At 43.2% G+C, this 27,322-nt stretch overlaps 3 protein-coding genes across 4 annotated transcripts; 1 reads left to right on the forward strand and 2 right to left on the reverse strand.

Moving 5' to 3' along the window:
* Positions 1-755: 755 nt before the first annotated feature.
* tpp2 (tripeptidyl peptidase 2) lies at positions 756-17,205 on the forward strand. Of its 2 annotated transcripts, XM_026165590.1 has the most exons (29): positions 756-1,097; positions 1,980-2,108; positions 2,214-2,309; positions 2,792-2,896; positions 3,274-3,398; positions 3,537-3,700; positions 3,788-3,942; positions 4,035-4,111; positions 4,196-4,323; positions 4,460-4,708; positions 4,805-4,920; positions 5,012-5,183; positions 5,278-5,435; positions 5,524-5,600; positions 5,684-5,790; positions 9,421-9,575; positions 9,680-9,796; positions 9,897-9,997; positions 10,073-10,169; positions 10,269-10,406; positions 10,541-10,785; positions 11,178-11,256; positions 12,204-12,242; positions 12,665-12,816; positions 12,906-13,002; positions 13,104-13,234; positions 13,745-13,994; positions 14,120-14,239; positions 14,337-17,205. In XM_026165590.1, the coding sequence occupies exons 1-29, from the start codon at positions 933-935 to the stop codon at positions 14,424-14,426; spliced, it is 3,834 nt and encodes a 1,277-aa protein (XP_026021375.1). In that variant the 5' UTR covers positions 756-932; the 3' UTR covers positions 14,427-17,205. The 2 variants fall into 2 exon arrangements, with proteins under 2 accessions (XP_026021375.1, XP_026021384.1); XM_026165599.1 differs by lacking the exon at positions 12,204-12,242 and having other exon boundaries at positions 757-1,097.
* Positions 17,206-18,453: 1,248 nt separating this feature from the next.
* Positions 18,454-21,364, reverse strand: mettl21ca (methyltransferase 21C, AARS1 lysine a). The gene is made up of 5 exons (XM_026165612.1): positions 21,279-21,364; positions 21,078-21,190; positions 20,845-21,005; positions 19,269-19,386; positions 18,454-19,197 (listed from the first exon to the last, which is right to left on the reverse strand). Exons 2-5 carry the CDS (start codon positions 21,178-21,180, stop codon positions 18,812-18,814), a joined length of 768 nt encoding a protein of 255 aa, XP_026021397.1. The 5' UTR covers positions 21,181-21,190; positions 21,279-21,364; the 3' UTR covers positions 18,454-18,811.
* Positions 21,365-23,693: 2,329 nt separating this feature from the next.
* Positions 23,694-27,259, reverse strand: mettl21e (methyltransferase like 21e). The gene is made up of 5 exons (XM_026165660.1): positions 26,713-27,259; positions 24,913-25,085; positions 24,699-24,816; positions 24,505-24,602; positions 23,694-24,404 (listed from the first exon to the last, which is right to left on the reverse strand). The coding sequence occupies exons 1-5, from the start codon at positions 26,762-26,764 to the stop codon at positions 24,075-24,077; spliced, it is 771 nt and encodes a 256-aa protein (XP_026021445.1). The 5' UTR covers positions 26,765-27,259; the 3' UTR covers positions 23,694-24,074.
* Between the last annotated feature and the right edge of the window lie 63 nt (positions 27,260-27,322).

Consider the following 27,322-nt stretch of genomic DNA (forward strand, 5'->3'; position numbering starts at 1 on the left):
CTTTAAAAACAACAACTGGGTGCTGTTTCTTCAGGATTTTCTCTAATCTACGCAGGGTTAAAATTCTAAAAATGTATATGCGCATACATTGCATCCATAGCCAAAAAATTACAGATTGCTGTCCATAGGCTTGTTCAGATGGTTTTGTTGCCTTCAGTTCACAAAGCAGTAAATCATTATTAAAATCGCTTGGATTGTGGTTTAGTGCAAGCCGCTACTCTTCTAAGGGTGATGTTGATGCATTAAGACTTGATTTAATAAACCCGTTTGGGAGGATAAACTGTGCAGAGTTCCTACAGAGCACAAATATTTAACTGCAGCAAACACTCAGCGGTAATACAGCACCACCCAGTGCCACTTTTCACTAATGACCCAGGATTTACAAGATGCATGTGACAGCGTACAAGTCCTGCTCACCTCTACGGGTGGCCGATGAGACCTTTGCTCAGGTTGACCTGGAGATGACGTTTCACAAACACAAAAATGATCACAGCCAAAAATCTACTTTTCTGCACACACTGCAGATGCTGATACACCTCTGAGTTTTATCAGTCAGCCACCTCTGTGTGTGTGTGTGTGTGTGTGTGTGTGTGTGTGTGTGTGTGTGTGTGTGTGTGTGTGTGTGTGTGTGTGTGTGTGTGTGTGTGTGTACGGGGATGTTATGAAGGATGTGAAACCTCTTGGCTTTCATGCAGTCATACACTGCTCATTTACACATCTTGGTTTCCAGCCAGCTGACAGTTCACATGACAGTAAAAACCCAGTCCAGACTAAAGCAGATAAGTTAACAGGCTGATAAAGGCCTGCTCGTTGGCCTGGGGTTACTGGAAGTACTGCCCCTTTAACCAGCTCTCCTCCCCGTCAGTCCCACACGCGTACTGTTGCTCTCTTCCCCATTTCGCTGCTTTGTTTTCATTGTCGCTCTTCCGATCATGGCTGCTCATTCTACCGAAGAGCCATTCCCCTTCCACGGGCTGCTCCCCAAAAAAGAAACCGGCGCTGCCTCTTACCTCACCCGGTTCCCCGAGTATGACGGCCGAGGGGTGCTCATCGCCATCCTCGACACCGGCGTGGATCCCGGGGCCCCCGGCATGCAGGTAGATCTGACCGGCTGCCTCGTGTTAAGCTACGACCTAGTTGGCGGAAGCTAGCGAAGCTAAAGGGCCGACTCATTCACTTCATTGGTATACAACGGCAGCGGCTAGCTATCTAGCTAGATACTTAGCATATGTGGATACACCAGTAGTTAACTTAACGCCACAATGACAACCATATCAAGGCAAAGCAGCTAGTAGTGTGTGTTTACCCCTGCTGTCAGAGTGTATTTCCGTGCTAATCTGGCGTACAGTTAGCCAGTAAGTTAAAATGTGTGCTAGCATGACAGCCTGGAAGCTAGCCGCTGAATTATTTTCGTGGGGTTTTTTTTGGGGTTTTTTTTACCCCTCTTTATTCCAGTGTTTACACTATTAGATTTACACGCTGACTGGATGTAGCTAGCTTAATAGTAGCAAGGCAGAGTAAATTAAGCGTATTTGGCGTTTTGATAAGTGATCCGTAAACTCTGAAACTTTATCCAAACTGCCAAGTCACAACGTAAGAAAATAAGCCGACCAACACAGTGTTAAACACTACATGTTAGTCTAAACCTGCCAGTGCACATGTGTAAGTCTAGCTGGGTAGCTTTCATAATACATTGAGCTTATTTTCTGTTCTCTTGCTTCAGTCATGCTTGAGGGGCTGAGACTGAAACTGACTGCTTCTCTGGTAGTAAACAAATCCTCATGTTAAAAAACACGAGCTTTTTCAGGTATCATTTTACCGGCTGAGTTACTTAGCTGATTTATGGATGACGATTCATTTAGTTTGCTGTCCACACACCCCTCCCCATTCAATGTAAGATACCAGTTATGATTTGCACCTTTTTCTGTCTGCATTCTAGTGGATTGCTGATTTCTTACAAATTTTTTTTGTTCTCTTAGGTTACAACTGAGGGGAAGCCAAAGATTGTTGACATCATTGATACGACAGGCAGTGGTGACGTGAACATGACCACTGTGGTGGAGCCTAAAGATGGGACAATCACCGGCCTCTCTGGCAGAACACTCAAGGTCAGTATATAAACACCTCAACGTACACAAACATTAAAAACATTCCTTTATAGGCGCTCTTTTACATTTGTTTCACACTGCATATTTTTTTTTAACATCGTCCAGATCCTTCCTGCTTGGGTCAATCCATCAGGGAAGTATCGCATTGGAGTTAAAAATGGCTACGAGTTCTTCCCCAAGGCTCTGAAAGAAAGAGTACAGGTAGGAAGAGGTGACATTATTACTTCATTTTGTCTGACACAGTGTTGAGCACAAAGCCCAGTACGCCTGACACGTGGACAATTAAGCTTGGACATGATAGCAACTGTTCAAAAGACTCATGGCATTGGAGCTTCTGGCCACTTGAGTCACAGACAGGCATTTTTTCCTGATGTTTCAACACTTCAGTCAGCTTTAGCGATAACACAGAAAAACTTGCTGAATTGTCCTCTTCCCTCTCATAGAAAATCCATCTGAAATCAGTGAACTGATAGGATTTCTGACCTTTATTCTGAATTGATTATCCATACTTGGAAAGTTTTTTCATATAATACACCCACCTGATGAATGAATGATGGGAAAAACATAATTGAAGTGTCCCTGTTGACAGCTCCTAAGCTCAGATTATTTCCTGAGTTGTATGTTAGACTGTGTGTTGTGTTGGAGAGTTATTGGATTTTTTTTTTGTGGTTTTTGACTACTAGAAAGAGCGAAAGGAGAAGATGTGGGATCCACCACACAGAGCAGCACTCGCTGAGGTTTGCCGCAAGACGGAAGAGTTTGACCTCGCTCATCCAAACCCCTCACAGGTCAGACCTGCTCCCTTGAGGTCATTTGAGAGAGAAAAAGGCAACGTTTATGTTAGAAAATATGTACATTTATAAATTCATAGAGCGACTTGGAGAAGAGAAAGTGAGAATGACACAAATAATACATTTAAAGAAGTGGGATTGTGGGCTGATTATTGAACAAGAATGGTGATAAACAATTTTGAAAGATCAAAATCGGAAGTGACAAAGAAAATGGAGCAGCAAGAATAGCTGCTATCACCAAGAGGAATAAGGAGGGAATGTGAGAGGATCTAACGTATTGGGCTTCATTTCTTGCCTTTTCCAAGTGTAGTTAGGCACCCTTTACTAGCATGGGATGCCTCGACTGTATCTCTCATCTTTCAGTCTCTCCACAGATTGAGAAGTTGCAGAAAGAAGAGTTGCAGTGTCAGTCAGAGCTCCTGGCATCGCTAGAAAAGAAGTACAGTGATCCTGGGCCTGTATATGACTGTGTGCTTTGGCACGATGGCGTCACATGGAAGTACGGCCACCTTTAATTTTCTTTCCCCTTCTGTATCCTTACAGTTTTTTGTTGTTGTTGTTTTTGTTTTTTTTTACCCTTTCTTTTCACAACCTTCCCTTGTTTACCAGTAATCTATTTGTGATTTGTTCCCTTTAGGGCTGTAGTTGACACTTCAGAGTGCGGAGAGCTGTCCCAGTGCACTGTGCTGAGCTCATACAGAGAGTCACATGAGTATGCCACGTTAGGAACTGTCGAGATGCTTAACTATTCTGTTAATATTTATGATGACGGCAACACGCTCTGCATAGTCACCAGCGGAGGTGAGCCATCCCAGCGCATTAGATTCCTAATATGCCTAATAGTCGGGTATTCACACATGATCTAATGCTGCTTGTGCGCTCCTAAAGGGGCTCACGGGACACATGTGGCAAGCATCGCAGCAGGCTACTTCCCAGAGGAGCCCGAACGTAATGGTGTGGCCCCGGGTGCCCAAATCCTGGCTCTGAAGATTGGAGACACCCGCCTCAGCACCATGGAAACAGGCACAGGGCTCATCCGCGCGGTATATTCCTCAAAGTCCTGAGAATATAGATTTAAAGAAAATATCTGTATATGTTTGCACCATTTTATTCTTTATTTGTCTGTCATTTAAAGATGATTGAAGTAATCAACTACAAGTGTGACCTGGTTAACTACAGTTATGGGGAGGCCACACACTGGCCCAATTCAGGGTAAGTACATGGAGAGCAGGCGCTGCCTCTGTAGCTCGTCGTTGCTTACTGTTACTCATTTGTCGCTGTCTTTTTGTCCTTCAGGAGGATTTGTGAGGTGATCACTGAAGCTGTGCAGAAACACAACGTGATCTTTGTGTCAAGCGCGGGAAATAACGGCCCCTGCCTCACTACAGTCGGCTGCCCAGGAGGAACCACCAGCAGTGTTATAGGTACACGCTCGGATGAAACCAGTGCTTCTCAAACTGTTAAGCCTGCAGTGGGTCCTGGACCACGGATTGATAACCTCTGGATCAAAACATCTGTCCAGCCATGCTTGGTTTCATTTTTGCTTTGTTCATTCTGCAGGAGTTGGCGCATACGTGACGCCAGACATGATGGTGGCAGAATACTCCCTGAGGGAGAAGCTGCCTCCGAACCAGTACACCTGGTCATCGAGGGGTCCCAGTACCGACGGGGCCCTGGGGGTCAGCATCAGCGCCCCTGGCGGTGCCATTGCATCCGTGCCCAACTGGACCCTTCGTGGTACCCAGCTGATGAACGGCACATCCATGTCATCACCTAACGCTTGTGGCGGCATCGCACTAGTCCTCTCAGGTGGGTCTAGTGAGATGTGATAATTCAGCCTGCTGTGTGTAGAGAAATGTGTGTGAATTCAAAGCTGATGCTGGTGTTTGCTGTTTTGTGAAAAAGGATTGAAACAGAACGGGATCCATCCCTCAGCTCCTGCTGTGAGAAGAGCGCTGGAAAACACTGCTCTGAAGGTTGATGACATCGAGGTGTTTGCACAGGGCCATGGAATAATCCAGGTACTGTGATTGTAAGACTTTCAACCTGATATTCTGCCATTTCTTTCCCTGATAGATGTTAAACAAATGTATCGTTTTGTCTTCCTCTCAGGTGGAAAAGGCGTTAGACTACCTCACTCAGCACGCCTCTTTACCCACAAGCCACCTAGGCTTCTCGGTAAGTGTGGGAACACAGAGAGGCATCTACCTCAGGGACCCAGCCCACGTTCTTGGACCCACTGATCACGGAGTTGGAATTGAGCCCATCTTTCCAGAGAACACAGGTACTTTCATACATCATGTTTTTATTTATTTATATTTTTGTTCTTTTTTTTTTTTTTTTTTTAAGAATGTAGCTATCTTCTTCTTCCATCACAGGAAACTCTGAGCGAATCAACCTGCAGCTTCACTTGGCGCTCACGTGCGCTGCCCCGTGGGTCCAGTGCCCCTCCCACCTCGAGCTCATGAACCAGTGTCGTCACATTAACGTCCGCATCGACCCCGTTGGACTGAGAGAGGGAGTCCACTACACAGAGGTGGGCACCACGTGAAGGAGAGAATGAGTCAAAAAATCGAGCTCATGTGTCTGCGTGCACTTACGTTCACTTTGAATTTGTCTTTCAGGTGTGTGGGTATGATACAGCAGCTTCTACCTGTGGGCCACTATTCAGAGTTCCAATCACAGTTGTTATCCCTGCCAAGTAAGTCAGTACATGCTTGCCCCCCGCTCCGCATAAGAGGTTTGTGTGTTTCTCTGTCTGATGGATCTTCTCTCTTCCTACAGAGTAATAGACAGTCGTAGTCATGAGGTGTGTTTCACAGACGTCCACTTTAGACCGGGCCAGATCAGACGCCACTTCATTACTGTTCCTCAGGGAGCCTCCTGGGCAGGTTGGTGTCTCTCTGTTTTCCACTGACACTGTGCTAACGCTGGGCCTGATCTGCCTCCCTTTAGAGAACTGGCCCACATTAGCCAAACCCTAAGTAGCAGAAGTTGGACTAATTTCCATGGGGAAGCATCATTGCTTGGTCTTGCGGGATCACTCCTATAGTTGGTTCCAAATTTGTGCACAGCAATTTAGTGGTGCCTTGCAGGTACCAGCTTTTTTTTTTTTTTTTTTTTTTTTTTGTGCCCAGTACCATTCTATGAACGTTTCTATCATATCTATACGGTCACAGTGATGGAAGCTAATATTAAAGATGGTGAAGGTTAAAAAAATGAGATTGGGTTTGGAAATATAGTGTACACCAGTCACTCAACTACAGAGAGTGCAGAATTATTAGGCAAGTTGTATTTTTGAGGAATAATTTTATTATTGAACAACAACCATGTTCTCAATGAACCCAAAAAACTCATTAATATCAAAGCTGAATGTTTTTGGAAGTAGTTTTTAGTTTGTTTTTAGTTTTAGCTATTTTAGGGGGATATCTGTGTGTGCAGGTGACTATTACTGTGCATAATTATTAGGCAACTTAACAAAAAACAAATATATACCCATTTCAATCATTTATTTTTACCAGTGAAACCAATATAACATCTCCACATTCACAAATATACATTTCTGACATTCAAAAACAAAACAAAAACAAATCAGCGACCAATATAGCCACCTTTCTTTGCAAGGACACTCAAAAGCCTGCCATCCATGGATTCTGTCAGTGTTTTGATCTGTTCACCATCAACATTGCGTGCAGCAGCAACCGCAGCCTCCCAGACACTGTTCAGAGAGGTGTACTGTTTTCCCTCCTTGTAAATCTCACATTTGATGATGGACCACAGGTTCTCAATGGGGTTCAGATCAGGTGAACAAGGAGGCCATGTCATTAGTTTTTCTTCTTTTATACCCTTTCTTGCCAGCCACGCTGTGGAGTACTTGGACGCGTGTGATGGAGCATTGTCCTGCATGAAAATCATGTTTTTCTTGAAGGATGCAGACTTCTTCCTGTACCACTGCTTGAAGAAGGTGTCTTCCAGAAACTGGCAGTAGGACTGGGAGTTGAGCTTGACTCCATCCTCAACCCGAAAAGGCCCCACAAGCTCATCTTTGATGATACCAGCCCAAACCAGTACTCCACCTCCACCTTGCTGGCGTCTGAGTCGGACTGGAGCTCTCTGCCCTTTACCAATCCAGCCACGGGCCCATCCATCTGGCCCATCAAGACTCACTCTCATTTCATCAGTCCATAAAACTTTAGAAAAAACAGTCTTGAGATATTTCTTGGCCCAGTCTTGACGTTTCAGCTTGTGTGTCTTGATCAGTGGTGGTCGTCTTTCAGCCTTTCTTACCTTGGCCATGTCTCTGAGTATTGCACACCTTGTGCTTTTGGGCACTCCAGTGATGTTGCAGCTCTGAAATATGGCCAAACTGGTGGCAAGTGGCATCTTGGCAGCTGCACGCTTGACTTTTCTCAGTTCATGGGCAGTTATTTTGCGCCTTGGTTTTTCCACACGCTTCTTGCGACCCAGTTGACTATTTTGAATGAAACGCTTGATTGTTCGATGATCACGCTTCAGAAGCTTTGCAATTTTGAGACTGCTGCATCCCTCTGCAAGATATCTCACTATTTGACTTTTCTGAGCCTGTCAAGTCCTTCTTTTGACCCATTTTGCCAAAGGAAAGGACGTTGCCTAATAATTATGCACACCTGATATAGGGTGTTGATGCCATTAGACCACACCCCTTCTCATTACAGAGATGCACATCACCTAATATGCTTAATTGGTAGTAGGCTTTCGAGCCTATACAGCTTGGAGTAAGACAACATGCATGAAGAGGATGATGTGGACAAAATACTCATTTGCCTAATAATTCTGCACTCCCTGTATTCATATCATTGAATTCAGGCGTTCCAGCCGCTTCCATGATCACAGGTGTGTAAAATCAAACACCAAGCCATGAAGGCTACTTTTACAAACAGTTATGATAGAATGAGTCGCTCTCAGGAGCTCAGTGAATTCCAGTAAGGTATGTGATAGAATGTCACCTGTGCAACAAGCCAGGCGGGAAATTTCCTCACTGTTACATATTGCACAGTCAACTGTTAATTATAGCTTAGATCCAGTGAAAAGATCTCGTAATGCTTCAGTTACTGAGTCAGCAGAGCATTGGTGACTTTTATGCACTGTGAGCCTCAGCTGTTGGTGACTGCTCTCTATAACTTTAAGCGGTCTGCCACTTCATGGCTGAGTTGGTGCGTTTCCTAAATGCTTTTACTTTGCAGCAGTACCACTCTTCGCTGATTCTGTAAAATCTAGGATGGAAAAAATTTCTGACTTGGTGCCGTGGGCCCATCCTATTACAGCACCACAGTCGAATTCAGTGAGCTCTTTAGAATGGCTCATTCTTTCACAAATGTTTATAGAGGCAGACTGCATGGCTGGCTGTTTGATATTGTTTTATATATCTGTGGCAAAGGGAGTGAAAGCACCGCAACAATTAGGTGTGTAGCCCAACATGTTTGACCATATAGTGGATATCTTGATTGCGCACGCCTCAGAATAATTGAAGAATCTGATTCTTCTTGTTCTTGTTCTTCTTGTTCTTGTTCTTGCTCTTCTTCTTCTTCTTCTTGCTCTTCTTCTTCTTCTTGCTCTTCTTCTTCTTCTTGCTCTTCTTCTTCTTCTTGCTCTTCTTCTTCTTCTTGCTCTTCTTCTTCTTCTTGCTCTTCTTCTTCTTCTTCTTGCTCTTCTTCTTCTTCTTCTTGCTCTTCTTCTTCTGCTGCTGCTGCTTCTTCTGCTGCTGCTGCTTCTTCGGCTGTATCCCAATTCAGGGTCTGCAGCCTTAAAGTACGCAGCGTCAACGATCCTCAATGGCCACGTACTTAAAGACCGCTAAGGCCGGAAGTGCGAGGCTTGTGAAATGGGATGGTCTAGCCTCCGTTGCGCTGCGCAGGTTGCCTAGCAACCATGATACTAATAGCTGGATACGTTTCATACAGCATTGTCTGACAAAAATGAAGGAGAAAATCTTTTGTTTGTTTGTTTGTTTGTTTCTACATGAGCTTTGATCATTCTCTGATTAAGATCAGCTATTGAACGGCGTATATTTTAAAGTAAAGGCTTTAAGACCAAGTTAGTACAAACGTCACTAATGTCACATAACTTTGCCGACATGTGGCCAACAGTAATGTTTTAATGTTCTTCATTATTAAACATTTGCACATAAATAAGTGACATAATATTCAGTACTTACTTAAAGTTTACTCTTCGGGCGCCCCTTATCCGCTGTTTTTTTTCCCGGCAAAATTATCCACACCACCGCCGCGCTATGCATTCTGGGATATGTTGGGCCACGAAGTCTACACCGCCACGTCCTTAAAATTCAGGGAAATGAAGGACGCATTTGAGGGCCGCATTTCGAGCAGTCTTCGAATTGGGACAGCCTTCGTCGCATCGCTGTGACGTAATCGGCCTTAAAATGCGGCCTTTAAGGCTGCAGACCCTGAATTGGGATACAGCCTTCTTCTTCTGCTGCTTCTTCTTCTGTTTTTTTAACCTCTGTTCTTGTCTCTCTCTTGCAGAGGTCACACTGACGTCTCATTCGGGAGACGTCTCGTCAAAGTTTGTTCTCCATGCAGTGCACCTGGTCAAACAGAAAGCCTACAGAGCAAATGAGTTCTACAAGTTCTCGTCACTATTGGAGAGAGGCTCACTAACTGAGGCTTTCCCTGTTCTGGTGTGTATATTTATATTCTCTTAGCTTGGATTCAACATGTAAATTATGATGTGGAAAAACAAAACAGTGTGGATAAGCACTGTGCTTTATAATCTCTTCTCCAGTCAGGTAAAGTGGTAGAGTTCTGCATTGCACGCTGGTGGGCGAGCCTGGGTGACGTCACGGTGGACTACACCATCGCCTTCCATGGGCTCAACACGTCTCCGTCACCCCTGCACATAGTAAGAACAAAGAGAACAGCAACAGCAGGAATTAAGACGCTGCTCAGACCGTATCGGTTCTCTTCTGTCTCTTTTCTGACTCTGGTTTGTGACTGCGCAGCATGCCTCGGAGGGAGTGACGAGTTTCGAAGTGTTTTCACCACTGAGATACGAAGAAGTGTCTCCAACTATCACCCTCAAGTCGTGGGTTCAGCCTCTGAGGTGAGTGTAGGTGTGCACAATTTGGTTCTAACTTTAGTTGTAGCTCCTTTATTGAGCCCATTGTCTGTTTTGTAGGCCCTTAAGTTCAAAGATAAAAGCGTTGGGGATGAGGGATGTTCTGCCTGATAACAGACAACTCTATGAGATCGTGCTCACCTACAGCTTTCACCAGGTAAAACCACCTGCACAACATATGAAGAGGAAAACGTAGCTTTTTTTTTTTTTTTTTTTTTTGGCCATGTGTGTATAATCTTCTCCTGCTTGTTTTCAGCCCAAGAGTGGAGAAGTTACACCCAGCTGCCCAATGCTGTGTGAGCTGCTGTACGAGTCAGAGTTTGACAGTCAGCTCTGGATGCTGTTTGACCAGAACAAGAGACTGCTGGGCTCTGGTGACGCCTATCCACACCAGGTACACATGAAGACCATGCCACAAGGAATGCCTGTACACGCATTTCTGAACCGTTCCTTCATACCTGCAGGTTGTACCTGCTTTATGATGATGGGAAAGTGGATTTTAAAAAAAGAAATGTTTTATTTTTACAGTATTCTTTAAAGCTGGAAAAGGGAGACTACACTATCCGGCTGCAGGTCCGCCACGAGCAGTCCAGTGAGCTGGAGCGACTTAAGGATCTGCCGTTCGTGGTTTCTCACCGTCTCTCCACCACCCTCAGCCTGGATGTCTATGAGACACATCGCGCTGCCCTCATGGCCAAGAAGAAGGTGAATTCTGTCACCTTGTCCCCGGGTGCCACACAGCCTTTCTACGTCACAGGCCTGCCAGATGACAAGTGAGTCAAACCCACCAAGGGGCCAGACATATTTAGTCTGCATATCCATGCTCCAAAACTCTTTATTTCCTGTGGCCTTGCACCGCAGCACCATTTTTGGTCTCTAAATAGATTTGGTTGCTCTTTACACGCAACATTTCATTTCATCCACTTCAATTACCACAGATACTCTCTGTGGTATGCAGCTGCAAGCTCGTTGGCTAATGACTGACTCGTCAGTGAGCATGTGGTGTCACAGTCAGACCAGGTTTTTGTAACCATGATGATGATCATTATCTCTAGACTTCAAAACAGGACCACAAACCAGTGTGAAAATACTTCACCTTTAAAATATGTGAGTCTTTATTTATAATTCTGAATTTATTCTCTTTCTTCCTTTACTTTGTTTACAGGATCCCGAAGGGAACGAGTCCAGGATGCTACCTTTCAGGCTCTCTCGTCGTGCCCAAGAGCGAGTATGGCAAGAAAGCTGTGAGTAGCTTTGTTCTTTGTAAACTTCGATACTTCAAAGAAATATGTGGTCCTGCTCATCAGGACCCAAAGTCGTGCTGGATTTCACATTTCCTGCCAAGCATTCACTTAGATGCATTTAATGTGAAGCCGCCAGGACTCGCAGTCCTGAGGATCAGAAAACACCGGTGCTCGATTGCTCCCCTCCACGCACAAACCTGTTGAAGTTGAAGCCTGATATTTTTTTTTTTCTCATTCATTTGGCTTCTGTTTCAATCCAGAATCAATCTAATGTGGTAAATGCGGCTCTCTCACACATTGAATACAGCTGAGTCCGATTGTTTGGAAAATTTGGAAGAATTTTAGTTGGAAAAGACAAAGATTTTTTTTCCCAACTAAATTAATGTGAGGGGGATTTGCTACTTACCACTGGGCCTGGGGGCTGTTTGCAATAACCCTGCCAAAATTTGCTCTACAATTGTTTTGTTTTGTGTGCAGAGCCTGTTCTCTTGGTTTTTCTTCGTTTGCAAGCACTCACTTTAACTTCCCTAAAGACGCTTCGTGAATCAACTCTTAATGTCTTTCTTTCCCTTTTTTTAAATTTTTTTATTTTATTTTAAGCTTGTGTGTGTTCGTGGCTTTACTTGGTGGCTGCGGCGCAAAAGACTTCAGTTTGAACTCTAGCAGCCATTTACAGATCAGTGTTTTCCACTTATACTTATATAATTATCAGAACCTATATAGTTCTGATAATGCACTGATTGCATTCAGTTTTCCCTGCTGCAGGAATAAAGGAAATAAGTAGATCAGATGTGTTTAGATTTAAATCTAAGACCACACGTTTAGTGAGCAACAGGTAGGTGTGCGGACTCTCCGAGTCTGCCAGTGAGGATGAAATAAAGAGAGAATCCTTTTTTCTGGTGTGCTTGTGTTGTCTCTTCCTTACTGTGTGTTATTCTGACCACCAGGGGCAGGCCTCAGCAAAACGACAAGGGAAGTTTAAAAAGGTACTGGATGAGCTAGAAACACTGTACAACAGAGCGTCCACTGCTCTCCTACCATCTGGAAATGGCTTACTCTTTGCCTTAAGCTAGGATTTGTTACTTCTGCTTTATCATTTCAAAGCATGTCAGTATTTCTGTTCTTTGATGCATTGTTCGACAGAGTAGTTAGTTTTCTGGTGGTCAATACAATTATCTTTTTAGTTATAATTGAAACTTTTATAACTGGGTATTTTTTCCTTAATTTAAAAATCAGTGAAACGGGAGGATTTTGATGCTTTAAGTTAGCAGAGGGTGAGAATTTGGGATATGATGATGGATTATGTTGAAGGTTGAATGACTTTATTTCGACTGAGCTGGTTTGTTTGTTTGTTTGTTTTGTGCGCGCGTGTGTGCGTGTGTGTGTGTGTGTGTGTACATTTATGCAGGATGTCGTTCCCGTCTTCTACCACTTAATTCCTGCTCCCAACAAAACAAAGAATGGAGGGAAGGAGAAGGACAAGGAAGGAGAGAAGGAGAAGGACGTTAAGGACGAGTTTGCAGAAGCTATGAGGGATCTGAAGATTCAGTGGATGACCAAGTGTGTGCACTTTCTCATCTCTTATGTCCGCCAACGCTTCAACTCGGCTTCATTTCTCGCTCATCCGTGTGTCACCTTTTACTGTTCAGGTTAGATTCCAGCGCTGTTTATGACGAACTGATGGAAAACTACGCCGACTACCTGGCACTGCATGTGCAAAGGCTCCACCAGCTGGACTCGGAAAAGGTGAAAGAGGAACGGGGAATGTGCCAGGAGTCGTGGGACGGAGTTTAAACTGTGCGACCTTGTTGACTCACAGTCATTTTTTTCTTTTGTTTACGTTTAAGGAGCGTGTGAAACGCCTCAAGGAGGTGGTGTCAGCAGCAGACCTCGTCATCTCCCGCATCGACCAGACAGCCTTGGCTGTTTACCTCACCATGAAGACGGACCCACGGCCGGACGCCGCTTCTATCAAGAGGTATGTTGCTCCAAGGAGCAGCGTTAACACCACAAACTAGTTTTAGTAAATATTTCAGTCTAGCTTAAGCATGAACCCCTGAGAAGGTGTTCCACACATAACAAATTTTATTAGTTTAGTTTGTTTTTGGCAGCTCAAACAAGAGCTCAACTCTTCAATCCATTGAAAACCTACTAGAAAAAAACCCTTGATGTTGTTTTGTGACCTGGCTCATATTTTTCTGCAAACTCCAGGCATTCTGTTCTATAAACAGGCATTCTTTACCTTAGTTGTACATGAAGTACATTTTAGAATTTAGGCTCCTTTATTTGTTTGTTTTTTTTATAAAAAAAAAAAAGAACAATAATAATAATAAATTTATAAAGCGCCTTTCAAGACACCCAAGGACACGTTACAATAGGATAAAACACATAATGGAAAAATGACAAACTGAAGAACAATAAAACAAAAGCACAATTAGGCTTAACGTAGCCGTGCTGCTCTTGACCTCTGGTAATATTTGTGTATCAGCGACATGGAGAAGCAGAAGTCGTCCCTGCTCGACGCTCTGTGCAGGAAGGGCTGCGCTCTTGCCGACCAGCTCCTCCTACCCCCCTCGTCGCAGGATGGCGCCGGGGCTGTCGCCACGGGGCAGACGGTGGCTGAAGAGCCTGCAGAGGAGGCGGCCAGCAGCTCTGATGACATCCTGCAGAACATTTCCAAAGCCCTGATGGATACATTCTGGGAGGTGCAGAAGTGGGCGGAGCTAACTGAGTCCAAGGTAAGAGAAGTCAAATTGGTGTTTGTTTGTTTTGGGTTTTTTGTTTTTTTTGTTTTTGGGGTTTTTTAAGATTTGGGGTCATGGCTAAAGTTTTCTTTCTGTGTTTCTTTGCCTTGGCTGCTCAGGTGTTGATGTTTTCATATAAACACGCTCTGGTGAACAAGATGTACGGGCGGGCTTTAAAATACGCCTCAAAGATGGTGGAGGAGAAGCCCAGCAAAGAAAACATGAAGAACTCCATCCAGGTACGGCAGCAGTGACGGCCAGCACATGATGACGTCTTTTTCACTGCAGTGATTTTTAATTATTCTTTTTTTTTTTTTTCTGTTTCTCGTTCCTCAGCTCATGCGTCACCTCGGATGGACACACTGCGCTGCTTTCAGCGAGAACTGGCTCCCCGTCATGTACCCCGCCGACTACACGCTGTTCTAGGCAACGGCGCGCACACACCTGCATGCACGCTCGGGCAGCACAGCCACCCACGGTCCCATCACATGACAACTACGATATCATGTCCCTCAGGGTCACATGGTCTATGCATTCAACCAACCAGCTGCCTCCTCAGATTTTTTTTTTTTTTTTTTTTTTAAATGTAATTGTTGATGAACACCAAATAAATGATGACGGCGAGCGTAAGTGGAGGGATCATGCTCATCCTGAAGTTACCTTTAAACATGTTGTCGAGCAGCCTCGGCTGTTCAGCAAGAAAAACAACCAATAAATGAGTTTTTAAGAGCTCTGAACTCTCTCGAGGGTGGGCTTGATCCTGCAGCTCAGTCGTCGTCCTTTATTTTGCTGTCATCCACAGATTTTTGGAGGCGTTCACATCCACCCCATTCTCAGCTGTCTGGACTTCATTTCACATGAAAAACCTCATTGTCTGGTGTAAATACTGTAAAAAACAAAAACAAAAGGGCCACGACCCGGTTTATTAGCGAAGAAAACAAACTGACTGCTCAAAGCTTGCTGTTATACTTCAGAGAGAAGACGGAGGACTCGCTGCTGCACACGTGCAGACACACGGCGCCTGATCCTTGAGTTAAAAGGGAGTCACAGACAGAGCTCAATCTCCCTTTTTTCTTTTCTTTTGATTGTCCAGCCCGCCTGGGTTAAAGCTACCATTTATTCTTGTCTGTCTCAGAACACACAACAGTTTTGAGGTGCCTTTCTTCATGTACCTTGACCTTTTCTGATGGGATGAAACACAGGTCGTAGGGGGAGGATTTGACCACAGGAGGCGCTCATCCGCTTTCACCCATCAACCTTCAGTGGTGTCGACGGATGCGTCGAAGCTCGTATCAGCAGCGCGACGAGCCGCGTGCTCGCTGCGTCACCGCCGCCTTCGACAACCACCTAAAACAGACCTCACTAACGTCACGATGCAGTCGCGGGCAGCGGTAGGATGTTCGGATCTGGTTTTATTGTAAAACTTTCACACAGTGTTAAGACGAGTTTCTGTGCAGCAGTCACGGCGTTGCACATGTACACAGTGTCATAAAATAATGTACATACACTCATAACTTACAGTATATTAAGATGCAATAGGTATATAACACAAAAATATTCTAATCAATGTGTTTTGAGTATATGCATGTCTTCTAGGATGTAAGGAAGCATAGTTTTGTGGAAGCGGATTTTCAGTTTCTATTTGAATGATTTTTAATCGCTGACGGTATCCTCTGATGTTGTTTTCATGTGTGCGTGTCTGTGAGTGAATATTATTTGTGAGGGTGTTTTTGTGTACATCGACATTTCTCCCAGCGAGACTGTAACGAAAGCCATTTAGAGGGGAGCTGAGCATAAGTTTTGTTTTTTGCTTTTGAGGACTAACACAGTGCTTTTGTCCAATTTATCTAATTTACACAGACCTTAAATTACAGCTTCTGCAAGTTGTGATTTTTGTTTTTGTTTTTTTTCTTTGAACTTAATAGGTCTGGACATTTGCCATGTGCCACATGTTTCTCTACTCAAAATAATCCAGGCGAGGTTGGTGCCTGAGTAGAGCTCAGAGTTTATGATACACAATGCTCATCTGCTGAAAAGTGCGTGTGTGAGAAGTGAGTGAGGTTTGCAGCTAATGTACATTTTATTTTCCTCTCCTCCTTACCTTGGAATGGGCGCGGCTCTGAGGCTTTGTGCATGCTTTTTCTTCATGTAGTGACGATGTGATGTGTAAATGGTCGACGCTGCCGTGTGCAAGCATAGGAAAACGGTGTAGATGGAAAAAATGCTTCTAAAAATAGACAAACCTCACAACATGCTTCTGAAAGCTGTTCAGCAAAAATTCAAAGGGTTGTATTTAAGGGTGTATCTAACATGGACAGATCTCCCCCCCCCCCCTTTTTTTTTTCTTTAAATCCATAAAACTTAAAGTATGATTTCTGTTTCATCACTTTAACCAAAGAACGATTTTCCACGTTAAGCTGTTTAATCATCGCTGCATGTATGAAGGCATAAACCATATCGGAGAGGAGGTGGTGGTGGTGTCACGCCCCACGTGTGAAGATGAACCCTCACCCTCCGGTGTGGATTTTGTGACTGTTTATGGTCTCATCTTTCCCTGATGTTGTTTTAAGACCTCTCTCAAGTGGAAGGTCCATGCCTACGAATGTAAAAGCAGCTGCTTTCGAGCCTCTTGTCCTCAAGGGGAGCAGAAAAATCTCTTCTGGGGGTGAATCGGTGGTCACAAATCATTCTTCTGTTTTTAGCTTCTCAGCAGCAGTCTCAGGTTTCTCTGCTGGAATCCATTTTTCTTTTTTTAAATCTTCTCTTTTCTCCTTTTTCTGGAGTTTTGGATTGTTTTTCAGACAGATGTTGCGTTCAGGGCTCTGCTATCAACAATTACACGCTGCCAATGACAGTTTCACTTTTAAAATAATTTTAAAAAGGCCTTAACGTTCACCACAGGACTTTACCGTCCACTTCATGGCACCAAACAGACGTCTCATATCCGTTGCTCTCACTCTGCTGGTGTCGAGAAAGACTTCAGAAAAGCTTCTTACGGTTGTGTTTATATTTATAGTCATAAAATCTAGTAAATGCCAATATTTTATCAAATGTTACGAGATAAGGTTGTATGCTCTTAGTATTATTTTATACCTATTCTTCCTTGATGACGTGGGAAAGACCCCGAGCTACTGTCACTATTTTGTGGTCACATGGAATAAGTCACAATCAGAAAAATGACACTGAATAAAAATATTTGGAAGAATTCACGTGTTCACTGAGCATCACTTGCACATACAGCAAAAGAGACTTAAAAACGGTACAGCTGACATGCCAAAAAAAGACATTTCATAGCTTCTTTATACTTACTGTGGAGGGCCGAGAGAGCCGAACATGAATAAAATAAATACTTAAAATTGGGGGAAAAAGTTCAATTTCAATTCACTTCATTTAAGCCATTTAATATTTTTTTCCTATTTTAATGACATTCTATTGACTAAATATTTGACTTGTTTGACATTTGTCTACTTCCAATTTTAATTAATCACAGTTCTTTAATGGTGTGTTTAATATAATTCCTTTTGGCACTTATGGCCCTCCATACCCCACAGCCCAGTGAGTCCTGTTCAGATGATTTGTTTTATCCCAAACACAGTATATTTAAGAGAAAATCTTTACATCTGAGAAGCTGCCTCTTATACTACCATCTGAGGAAAAAGATGGCTAAAAGTCATCTTAAAAGACAGTTCAAGTCTAAACAACAACAAAACCATCTGCATTAAACTGACTATTTATAGGCCTTCAAGGAGAAAAAGTCTGATTTTTTTGGGGGAAAGTGAATATGTTAGGTTGTTGGGAAGCCGATCACCCATTAAAACCAGGGTATGTAGAAGAGCATCTCTGAACACACAGCATGTCAAACCTTGAAGCAGTAGCAGAAGACCACCACTACTCCTGTTGGCTAAGAACAGGAAACTGAGGCTACTCACATGGATTCACCAAAATTGGACAACAGAAGATTGTAAAAACGTCTGGATTTCTGCTGTGATGTTTAGGGTCAAAATGAGATGTAAACAACATGAATCCTACTTTGGATCAATGGTTTAAGCTAGTGGTGGTGTAATGGTGTGGAGGATATTTTTAACAGCACAACTTAAGTATTGACTCTTTATGACCACAGTGTACCTGTCTTCTGATGTTAACTTCTATCGGGATAATCCACAATGTCCCAAAGCTCAAATAGTTGCAGAGTGGTTGTTGTTAACATGGAACAAAATCTCTGAGACGTGTTTAAATCTATCCCATGAAGAATTAAAGCAGTTCTGACGAAAAAAAAAGTGGGTCCAACCCAGTAATAAAGTGGTAGGTAAGTGTGTATTGACTCTATTTAAGTATTAATTACAAAATATGAGTATAGAGTGTTGGGGGATGTAATATAACTCTACAAAAGTGTACAGGATGTGTGTTATCAGCATGATATAGAAAATTTTCCTATATGAAGGTTATTGTCAACCAGTGTAACACGCACCCCCGAGAAAGTGTCTAATGAGTCTAGAAAGGACTGCACCATAGAAGGCAGATGATTTTCACAACACATTTTCAGCATCCTTGAATTTGGTATCCGAACATTTGTTTAGCAAACGTCACTGCCACAGCAGATCCAAACTCACACTCATCTCCTCAGATTTTTCTTTTATCCCCCACCAACATGTATAAAACAGCAGGTAACAAATTTTAGTTCAAGCTCATAGCAGCATTAGTAAACACTGGATCATTTCAATGGATCCATTTGAGTTGCTGGCAATTCGTACACTTCAATGGCTTATCCCATGGGAGTGTCTCAGGAAATCTATCCACACCTCTTTGGCCTTTCAGTCTCTACTTGTTGCCATGAAGATCTTCATCTCTCCATCCTCGGCCAATAAGCTTGTGTTAAAGGCCTTTTTAAAGTTCTCAGTGAAAGTCAAGTCAGACTCAAACCTGACCTTGTTGGCCCAGATTAGAGTTGTTCCCGGTTTGCAGAAATGCTTCATGGTGACCAGGAGCTCATCCAGGAAGTCATGATGGTAGACCACATCGGCTGCTAGCACGTAGTCGTAGCGGTAGACCGATGATGGGTAAGTGCGCTCCAGGTCATAGCCCCATGACAAAGTTGCTACCTGGGGCGTGTGTCTGCAGTGGCCCCTGGTATTCCTGCACAAATTGACCCTCAGGTTGTTCAGGACCTCTGGTAGGTCTGTGGCTGTGACCCAGCCACCTGAAAGAGAAATAACAAAACATGTAGAACCTCGCAGCTCTCTGAAAACAGCTTCATCTCTGCCTATGTACCAAGGAGTGCTGCTACGACAGACACAAGGCCGGTTCCTGCTCCGATCTCCAGGACTGCTTTATCCACGAGATTGATCTGTTCTCGATGAGTGTCCAGGTAATGACAGAGAGCCAACCCCTGAGGACATATGTACATATTTAATCTTCTCTTTATAATTAGCAAACCCTGTTCGATTTAGTTAATGTCAGCCTGTTTGACAAAGCGAAATAGACTAAAACCTCTCAAAAAGTAACACATTGACATCTACCAGACTGGAAAGGTTACAAAGCTGTTTCTAAGGCTTTAGGACTCCAGTGAGCCACAATGAGAGCCATTATCCACAAATGGAGAAAACTCGGAGCAGTGCTCAACCTTCCTAGGAGTGGCCAGCCTACCAAAATTACCCCAAGAGTGCATCAACGACTCATTCAGGAGCCCCCCACCCCCAGAACAACCGAGAGCTGCAGGCCACACTTGCCTCAGTCCAGGTCAGAGTTCTTGATTTGACAATAAGAAAGAGACTGGGCAAAGATGGCATCAATGGGAGAGCTCCAAGGAGAAATCCACTATCAACCGAAGTTTAACTTTTTACAACATTTGAATCCTGTTACCTTAAAGGTGATACAGAATTTCATAAAAGAAACATCATACCAACAGTCAAACATTCTGGTGATAGCGTGATAGTGCTTTGGAGTGTCAGGACAACTTCCTGTAACGGATAAAACCATGAATTCTGCTCTCTACCAGAAAAATCCTGAAGAAGAATGTCCAGCAATCAGTTCATGCCATAAAACACATTTCGGTTATGCAGCAGGACGATGAACTGCAAGACTCTATATCCATTACTTTTCTAAGCATCCTTTTTTGACTCCCTATATCAATTTTAAGCACTTTATATTCAAGTACAGAGTAGGATCATTCTTTCTCGATGATTCTGTCCCATATTCCTTCTGCAGCAAGCTCAAACATTCAGCCAGAGTCATTAAAAATTATTTTCAGCAACAAGAAGAACAAGGGGGACAGAGCATGTGTCTGACCCCCTTGTTCCAGCAACCAGCCTGCCAAGAACCTCAAAAATCTGTGGGCAGGGGTATCCAGAACTGGTGAGGTTGTTTTTTTGTTTTAGTGTTTACTGCAGTTGTTGAGGAGTAGAAGTACTGATGACATTTGTTTTGTATGTACCGCAAATTTCAGTGCAGCACTTCTAACAGCAGTTAATGTAAGTGATTAAAATACAAATTTCTTGCCAATATTTGAAGCACTTACATAAAAAAGTAACTAAAATTTTGACCCAATCAAATGGACTGCGTTATCTGATGAGTTCACCAAGTTTGTTGTGGAGATAATCCTTGTGAAATCTTCAGATTTCTTCACAGTTGTCACAAACACATTTCATGGATGCAAAGTCAGCTAGCTGAGCTTCTGTGTCCATCTGAGTGATGATGATGATGATGCAACGTGGTTGAAAACTTCACAAAAATATTTGATCAAAATGTCAAAGAAATACAGAAGGTCTGTGATACAAGACAGAAGCTGGTAATATTAGAGAAAATGATTGCATGCAAGCTTTCAAATCAGGGAAACAGTGCTACTCACTGCCGGCCATATCATGCCAGCATACGAGTCCAGAGCCTCTTGAATGATGATCTCCTGGCCGACATAGTTGTACACCTCTTTCCCAGCTCTGTAGAAGAAACATGGAGCCCAGGCTGGTCTCTGCTGCTTCCCTACAGATGACTGATCTGTTTGCGAATCATCTGAAAGATCTAAATGTCAGGTACTCTGATCTGATCTGAATCAAACACATAACCCACCAAGGGTTATCCTACCTTTGTCTTCCTCTTCACTTCCATTTGTCTCCTCATCTTCTTCTTCTTCTTCACTTCCCATATACATGGTTTCTTCCAGAGAGGTTGTGGACAAAGTATCCATATAAAATGCTCTGCAATGTTAGACAGTTAACTGAGACATGAGTCCATGTAGGACTGTATGTTAAACAATCCTCTAAATATTGTAAGTGCCTCACATACCTTTTGCAAGCTTCAAATTTGAGAAAGATCTCAGGAGCCACCCGAATGCATCACAGAGACCTCGGACTGAGGTGTTATAGAGCATCCTCCAGGACACACCCATCATCATCACAAGGGCACGGTGATATTTTTAGAGCAGTACCCATGAGAAATAAACACAAGCAATATCCCGGAGCAGAACACACGTAGAAGCAGACTCACACGGACATGCTACAAAGAGGAGCCAAAGAGGAAGCCAAAAGGAGAGAGAGAGAGACAGAATGATATCAGCAGGCTGAGGGTGGGGTGGGGGGGTTTGTTGTCACCGGTACTTTTTGACTTCTCAAAGCTGGAACTTTGCAAAAACCTGCACGGTCTGTAACACCATACCCAGATGTATTAGGAATTCATGTTAAACCTGTAGAAGCTGGTATTTTTCTAACTTTTAAAGTTAAGAGATAACTTTACATTAACTTGAACACCACCGTGAGTTCAAATCAGTCCACGTATCGTTTATTGCGATAGTAAGTAGTCTAAAAAAAGTGGAGACACATGGGGCCAAGAGGGGAATCAAGGCCAATACATAATTTATGCTTGGCTTGAAGGCATCTTGGCAGAGAGCTCCCAAGTTTGTGTTGTTTCAATTAATGCCTGCTGTTAGGCAGTCAACAACTGTAACTCCTGCATAAGGAGGAAGAAAAAAGAGAGAGACCAGAAATAACAACATGAAACATGCCTGAATGGAGGACATCAGCATTGTGTCCATTAAAAAGCTTTTAATAATTTTGTATACGCCTTTTAATTAGTAATTAAAGGGATGATCACCATGTTTCCTCAAGAGGTCAAAGCTCAAGCAGCACTTTTATTTCTTGATCGTTCACGTCTCCTGCAATCACCTGCTTTTGCAGATGAAAATGTGGTCTCGTCTATTTAAAAAAGTGACGTGTGTAACGTGGAACATGTCCATGTTGTGCCTGCTTTTCCTGCAATGCCCTCAACTGCTTCACCAGAGATGTAACAGGATCAGCCCCCGAGAAAAGAAGCAAGCTTCAGTAATATAAACCTCAGTTAGACCACCCTCAGTTGCATGAAGTACCACCTCCCCACCCTCCAGTTTCACCTATCGTCCAGCTAAATCCACTCACATCCTAAAACACGAATCCATCCAGGACCTTGGGATGCTTTGACACATTAATAGAAAGCATGCAGTGGTTAAGTCATTGCCCGGTTGTGCTACCGATGCCAAGCAGCCTTATTTGGATAAAAGATGGGAGTTTTTAAGCTCGATGACAGGCACCACAAGTCCACATTAATCTTCAGCTGTTGAGTATTTGTTTTTCTTAATGGTGGCTGTGACATTTACTGACACCAGCTTAGATAGCTGCTTTGTTAAACAGATCTTCACCTCTCCTCTACCTCCGCAGCCAAACTGCGCATATGCTCTGAGCTGGCAGAAAGAAGAGGAACGACCGGACAGAAATGAGCCAAGATGTGTCGGAAGATTTGGAATCAAAAATTAGGCATCAGATTTTATAGGTCACATGAATAGAAAGTGACGGGAACCTTCCTTTTCCAAAGCAGCTAATAAGGCTCATTGGGGAGTTTCCAAAACACAAAAAAAATGTGTGCCTAGTATGTACTGCCCAGTATGGTTGTGATCTTTCATTTGACCTCCTGAAGTTGTTTGCTGGTGAAAAATTACCTACAATTCACTGTAAACTTAAAAAAAATAAAAAAAATGTTTAAAGTTTAATATTTAATGTTTTTGGGTGCAGGAGAAGAACCCAGAATCACCACCACCAGCCTGATACATGACCATGCTCCAATGCTGTTCATGCCAAATTCTCATTCTCACCATCCAGCAGAAATGCAACTCATCAAACCAGGCAACATTTTTCTTCTGTTGCCCAATTTTGGAGAGCCCCTGCAAATTGTAGACTCAGTTTCCTGTTCTTAGCTGACAGGAGTGGCACTCAGTGTGATTTTCCACTGCTTCGAGGTTTGATGTGCTGTGCATTCAGAGATGCTCTTTTGCATATGCTGGTTGTAACAAGTGGTTATTGGACTTACCTACGGGTACACACCTTGGTTTCATCTGTTCAAAGGACATCGTTCATACCCAATTTTGCAAACCTAAGCTATGTTATCATGAAGAGGCTTTCTCCTGCAGTTCTTCCAAGCATACTTCTTCAGTCTTTTTTAAATTGTACTTTCATGAACTTCAACATTAAACGTGCCAGCTGAGGCCTGTAGAACCACCTTGGCTTGTTTGCAGTCTCACACACACACAAGGTGCAGCCCCTTTCATATAGTCTTGATGAGTTCATATTTTTATTTAAATTTTCAAAGAAATAACTTTCATAGCAGCTAATTTTCAATCTAAAAAAGTTTAAAATAGAAAACATTAAAAACAAAAACAAAAAAAGGAGGTAAAGGTTGCAGTTTTCTATCATTTAATCCCAAAAATATAAAGCCTGACCCGAGGATGGTGATAGAGAACAAGTTGCATCCCCCTTCCTCATGGTCCCCAGAAGATATTTTATACAAGAACCATTAGTGTGTGTAATTTTATTAACCTTTAAACAGTCCGAGACACAGATGTGTGCTTCTCCAGTCCTTCCAGCAGTGATAAAACCTGATCGCACTGCACACATGAAGTCACATAGCAAAAGACCTCTTATTGAAAATCTCTGGGTTGTCAGAAACATTATTTCCCACATCACCAGTGCTGTGAGAAGACTGGATATGAGCAACGTGACCCTCAGAGGCTCGACTGAGCAAAAACACAAACACACACAGTAAACCCATCCAGTTCCTTCAGTGTTTAGCAGCCTCTCTGAGGTCCTTGGTCGTGCTGTCCCTCCTCCAGGCTCGGTACAGCTTGATACTCAGACTGGGAAGGTCGTACAGCTCCTCTAAGTGAAAACACTGCCGGAAGCGATCCACGAAGCTGTTCTCCGGATCCAGGCGGAAACGCATAGCCCACAAGATCTGAGTGTTTTCCTGGCACAGGTATTCAAAGGTGTCCATCAGCTCCTGTAGGTAAGGGTGGGCGTACACCACGTCAGCTGCCAGGATGTAGTCGAAGCGATGAGTGGCACATGGGAAACGCTGATCCAACTCCTGACCCCAGATCAGCTCAGTGACCTGAAAGCAGAGGTGGGTGGGTTGATTTACACACACACTTTCAATCTTTAACTCTTATGGTGATACTCCTGAATGTGACGCTTTAAAATATAAAACCCACTAGAGGGGTGTACTTGCACCGGCCCTTGGTGTTACGCGTCACATTGTACTGGAGATTCCCCAACACATCAGGTAGGTCAGTGGAGGTCACCTTAGCACCTGGAGAGACAGTAAAAGTAAAATTGAGGAATAACTATGGAGGAAGAGAAAAATAACTTAACAAGATTAAATCTAATCACTGGCTTGTGTGAGTACCTAACAGGCTGGACACGATGGTAACAAGCCCAGTTCCAGCTCCCAGTTCGATCACATTTTTGTCCAGCAGGTTGTATTTGTCTTGGTTGTTCTCCAAGAAGTGACAGAGCACCATGGCCTGTTAGAGGGAACCAAGTATATATTTTTTAAGTGACAGGGATCAAAATTATGAGCATACATCACATCTAAACTCAAGGACAATTTTTGGGCTCACTGAGGGCCAGAGCACAGCTCCATAGAGGTCTGTGGACTCTTTGATGAGGATCTCCAGACCAGAAAAGACGTATCCCTCCCAGACCTCGGGACCAGTAACAGGCGGGTGAAACTGCCGTGCCATTATGGCGCTGGCTAGTTCTGCATCCACAGCAGAACCTGCTTTGCAGGCATCTACAGAAGAGGCAGATATCATATTAACTGTGTTTATATAGAGATACTTCACAGTAAGGGAAAGCAGGATCATCAGGCATGATGGACAAATTTTAGGTAAATTCTCTGATCTCATGTGTCTTTCTTCACTGGGATTACAACAGCAATTCCAAAAAAGATTAAATGCTTTGTAAAAATCCCCCAAACTCATATTGTATTCACAGTAGAACATAGAAAACATTTTAATGTTTTTTTTAGTAACATTGAACTATTCCATGAAAAATATGAGCTAATTTTGAATTTGAAAGCTACGGTACGGAGCCCCGCAAGGGACATGGGAGAAAAAAAATTACGATGCGAGATCCCAAGTTAGTTTTGCGAGATCTCACAAAAGTCCGGCTTAATTTTTTTTCTCCCATGTCCCTTGCGGGGCTCCGTACCGTACCGTAGAAAGCAGCATCACGTCTCAGAAAAGTGTGAATGGAGGCAACGAAAGGCTGGAAAAGCAAGTGGTACTAATAAGAAATAGATGGTGGGACATTTTGCGACTAATTAGGTGAATTTGCAACATGTTAGAAACTTTCTTAGAAAAGAAGTAAAGACGGGCCGATCACTGATTGGCAAGTGTGCAAATTTCAGATTAATGTTCCTAACATAAAATTGTGAGGACTTCTCATATCTCATCACCTGCAACATAATATTATCAAAAAAAAAGTCTGAAATCTGGAGAAATCTCTGTGCGCAGGGATCAAGACTGCAAAGGCAGCACTGTGCTGGACAGTACCCTCCAGGAAATGCTAGTTTTGTTAAAGGTCACCGGTTCATCTGACCATGTGTTGCAACATCCTCTTCTATGGAAATAAGGCTGCTGTGAGGTCTATTTTTTTGTCATTTCCAGTGTGTTTGTTTTTTGTTGTGACTGGTCTTTGACACAAATTACTCTTAGATGTATCCGCTTTAGGCCCGTGACCTGAAATCCCATGTTACACATTACACATTTTCTAACCCATGAAATGAAAGCCAAGGGACAGAACAAAATCACTTGAATTACAATATATTTAAACCTTTCTTTTCTCCAATGACACACACACACACACACACACACACACACACACACACACACACACACACACACAAAAAACATAAGCCAACTGCTCCATCTTTTATTCACTACAGAACTGTAGAAGCTCCAGCACAGGATGGCTGTTCTATGTGTGCAACACTGTGGCAGAGTGGGAGCAGAAATCCTACACTTTCATCTCACAGGCAATAATACAACAATAAGCAGAACTGCTGAAGTACTGGAGGTTTTTTTGTACTTTTAGCATCTCAGCTCATAATGCCTCTCTGATCCTGCTGCATTTGTTTGTAACTCCAGCCGGTGAGTCACATCTATTCAGAGCGTCTGACCCACAACTTCAGTTATGCAATGCTACTTTAGAGAAAAGGTCAGGGGAGCCCACCAAGCCACAATGCAAAGGTTGAGTGAGAACAGGGAGAGCTCAATTTAGAGCTCTGTGTGTGTAAATAGTAAGCAGATCTATCAGCAGAGCCACACTTCTTGCACGGTCTGATATCAGATTCATACTCGGTGCCACAATGCCAGCATTTATCATGTATTCTCTATATGTTTTTTTTAATGACTCACCTTTGTGTCTGTTTTTGGGATCATCCATGGTCTTGGGTTGCTGTGTCTCCATGACTAAGGGAAGAAACAGGACAGGAACGTCCAACGCAGGAGATCTGATAGCAGCCAAAGCAGTCCTTGGTTTATAATCAAGGCTGAAGTCTTTTGAATTTGGGTCACTGTGGATCCTGATCCCTAGGATTGTTAACGATTGCCTTCGGTGGTTTTAAGTTTCACACAAACAAAGTGTTTTCCAATTTCTTGTCCAGGACTCCCACACCGAGGCTCACTGTACCCGATATCTCAAGCTCTTTCTGGGCATGCTTAAACTCAAAGTGCATGAAGCAGTAACAGTGACTGACAGCAACAGCTGCACCGCCGGCTGCTGAACCGGAGCTGGAGAGGGAAGTGGAATAGAAATCTTTGATCTTATTCCAACAATTTAACTTGCAAGATTGTGAAGTTTCTTTCTCATCTGTGCAAAAGTTTAAACGTGTTTGTTTTTTCAAGTCAGGGTAGGTAGAAGTGATAGCGCGGATAAAAAGAAGCTGAAATAAGACCTGAAAGAAGGAGTTTGAAAACCTGCATCTGTCTCAGTTTCATTGACACACGAGGGCGACAAATGACAGGT

This window comes from Astatotilapia calliptera, chromosome 1 (genome assembly GCF_900246225.1).
Source record: "Astatotilapia calliptera chromosome 1, fAstCal1.2, whole genome shotgun sequence".
NCBI classification, from domain to species: Eukaryota; Metazoa; Chordata; class Actinopteri; order Cichliformes; family Cichlidae; genus Astatotilapia; species Astatotilapia calliptera.

Coding starts and splice junctions, on each gene's coding strand:
- tpp2 (XM_026165590.1), top strand. CDS start 933: ATGGCTGCTCATTCTACCGAAGAGCCATTCCCCTTCCACGGGCTGCTC. Junction 3,701..3,787: donor CTGCATAGTCACCAGCGGAG/GTGAGCCATCCC, acceptor GCGCTCCTAAAG/GGGCTCACGGGACACATGTG. Junction 5,184..5,277: donor CATCTTTCCAGAGAACACAG/GTACTTTCATAC, acceptor CTTCCATCACAG/GAAACTCTGAGCGAATCAAC.
- mettl21ca (XM_026165612.1), bottom strand. CDS start 21,180: ATGGATACTTTGTCCACAACCTCTCTGGAAGAAACCATGTATATGGGA. Junction 19,387..20,844: donor CTGGCATGATATGGCCGGCA/GTGAGTAGCACT, acceptor ATATGTCCTCAG/GGGTTGGCTCTCTGTCATTA. Junction 19,198..19,268: donor TGTCGTAGCAGCACTCCTTG/GTACATAGGCAG, acceptor TTTCTCTTTCAG/GTGGCTGGGTCACAGCCACA.
- mettl21e (XM_026165660.1), bottom strand. CDS start 26,764: ATGGAGACACAGCAACCCAAGACCATGGATGATCCCAAAAACAGACAC. Junction 24,817..24,912: donor GAGCTGTGCTCTGGCCCTCA/GTGAGCCCAAAA, acceptor TCCCTCTAACAG/GCCATGGTGCTCTGTCACTT. Junction 24,603..24,698: donor CATCGTGTCCAGCCTGTTAG/GTACTCACACAA, acceptor CTGTCTCTCCAG/GTGCTAAGGTGACCTCCACT.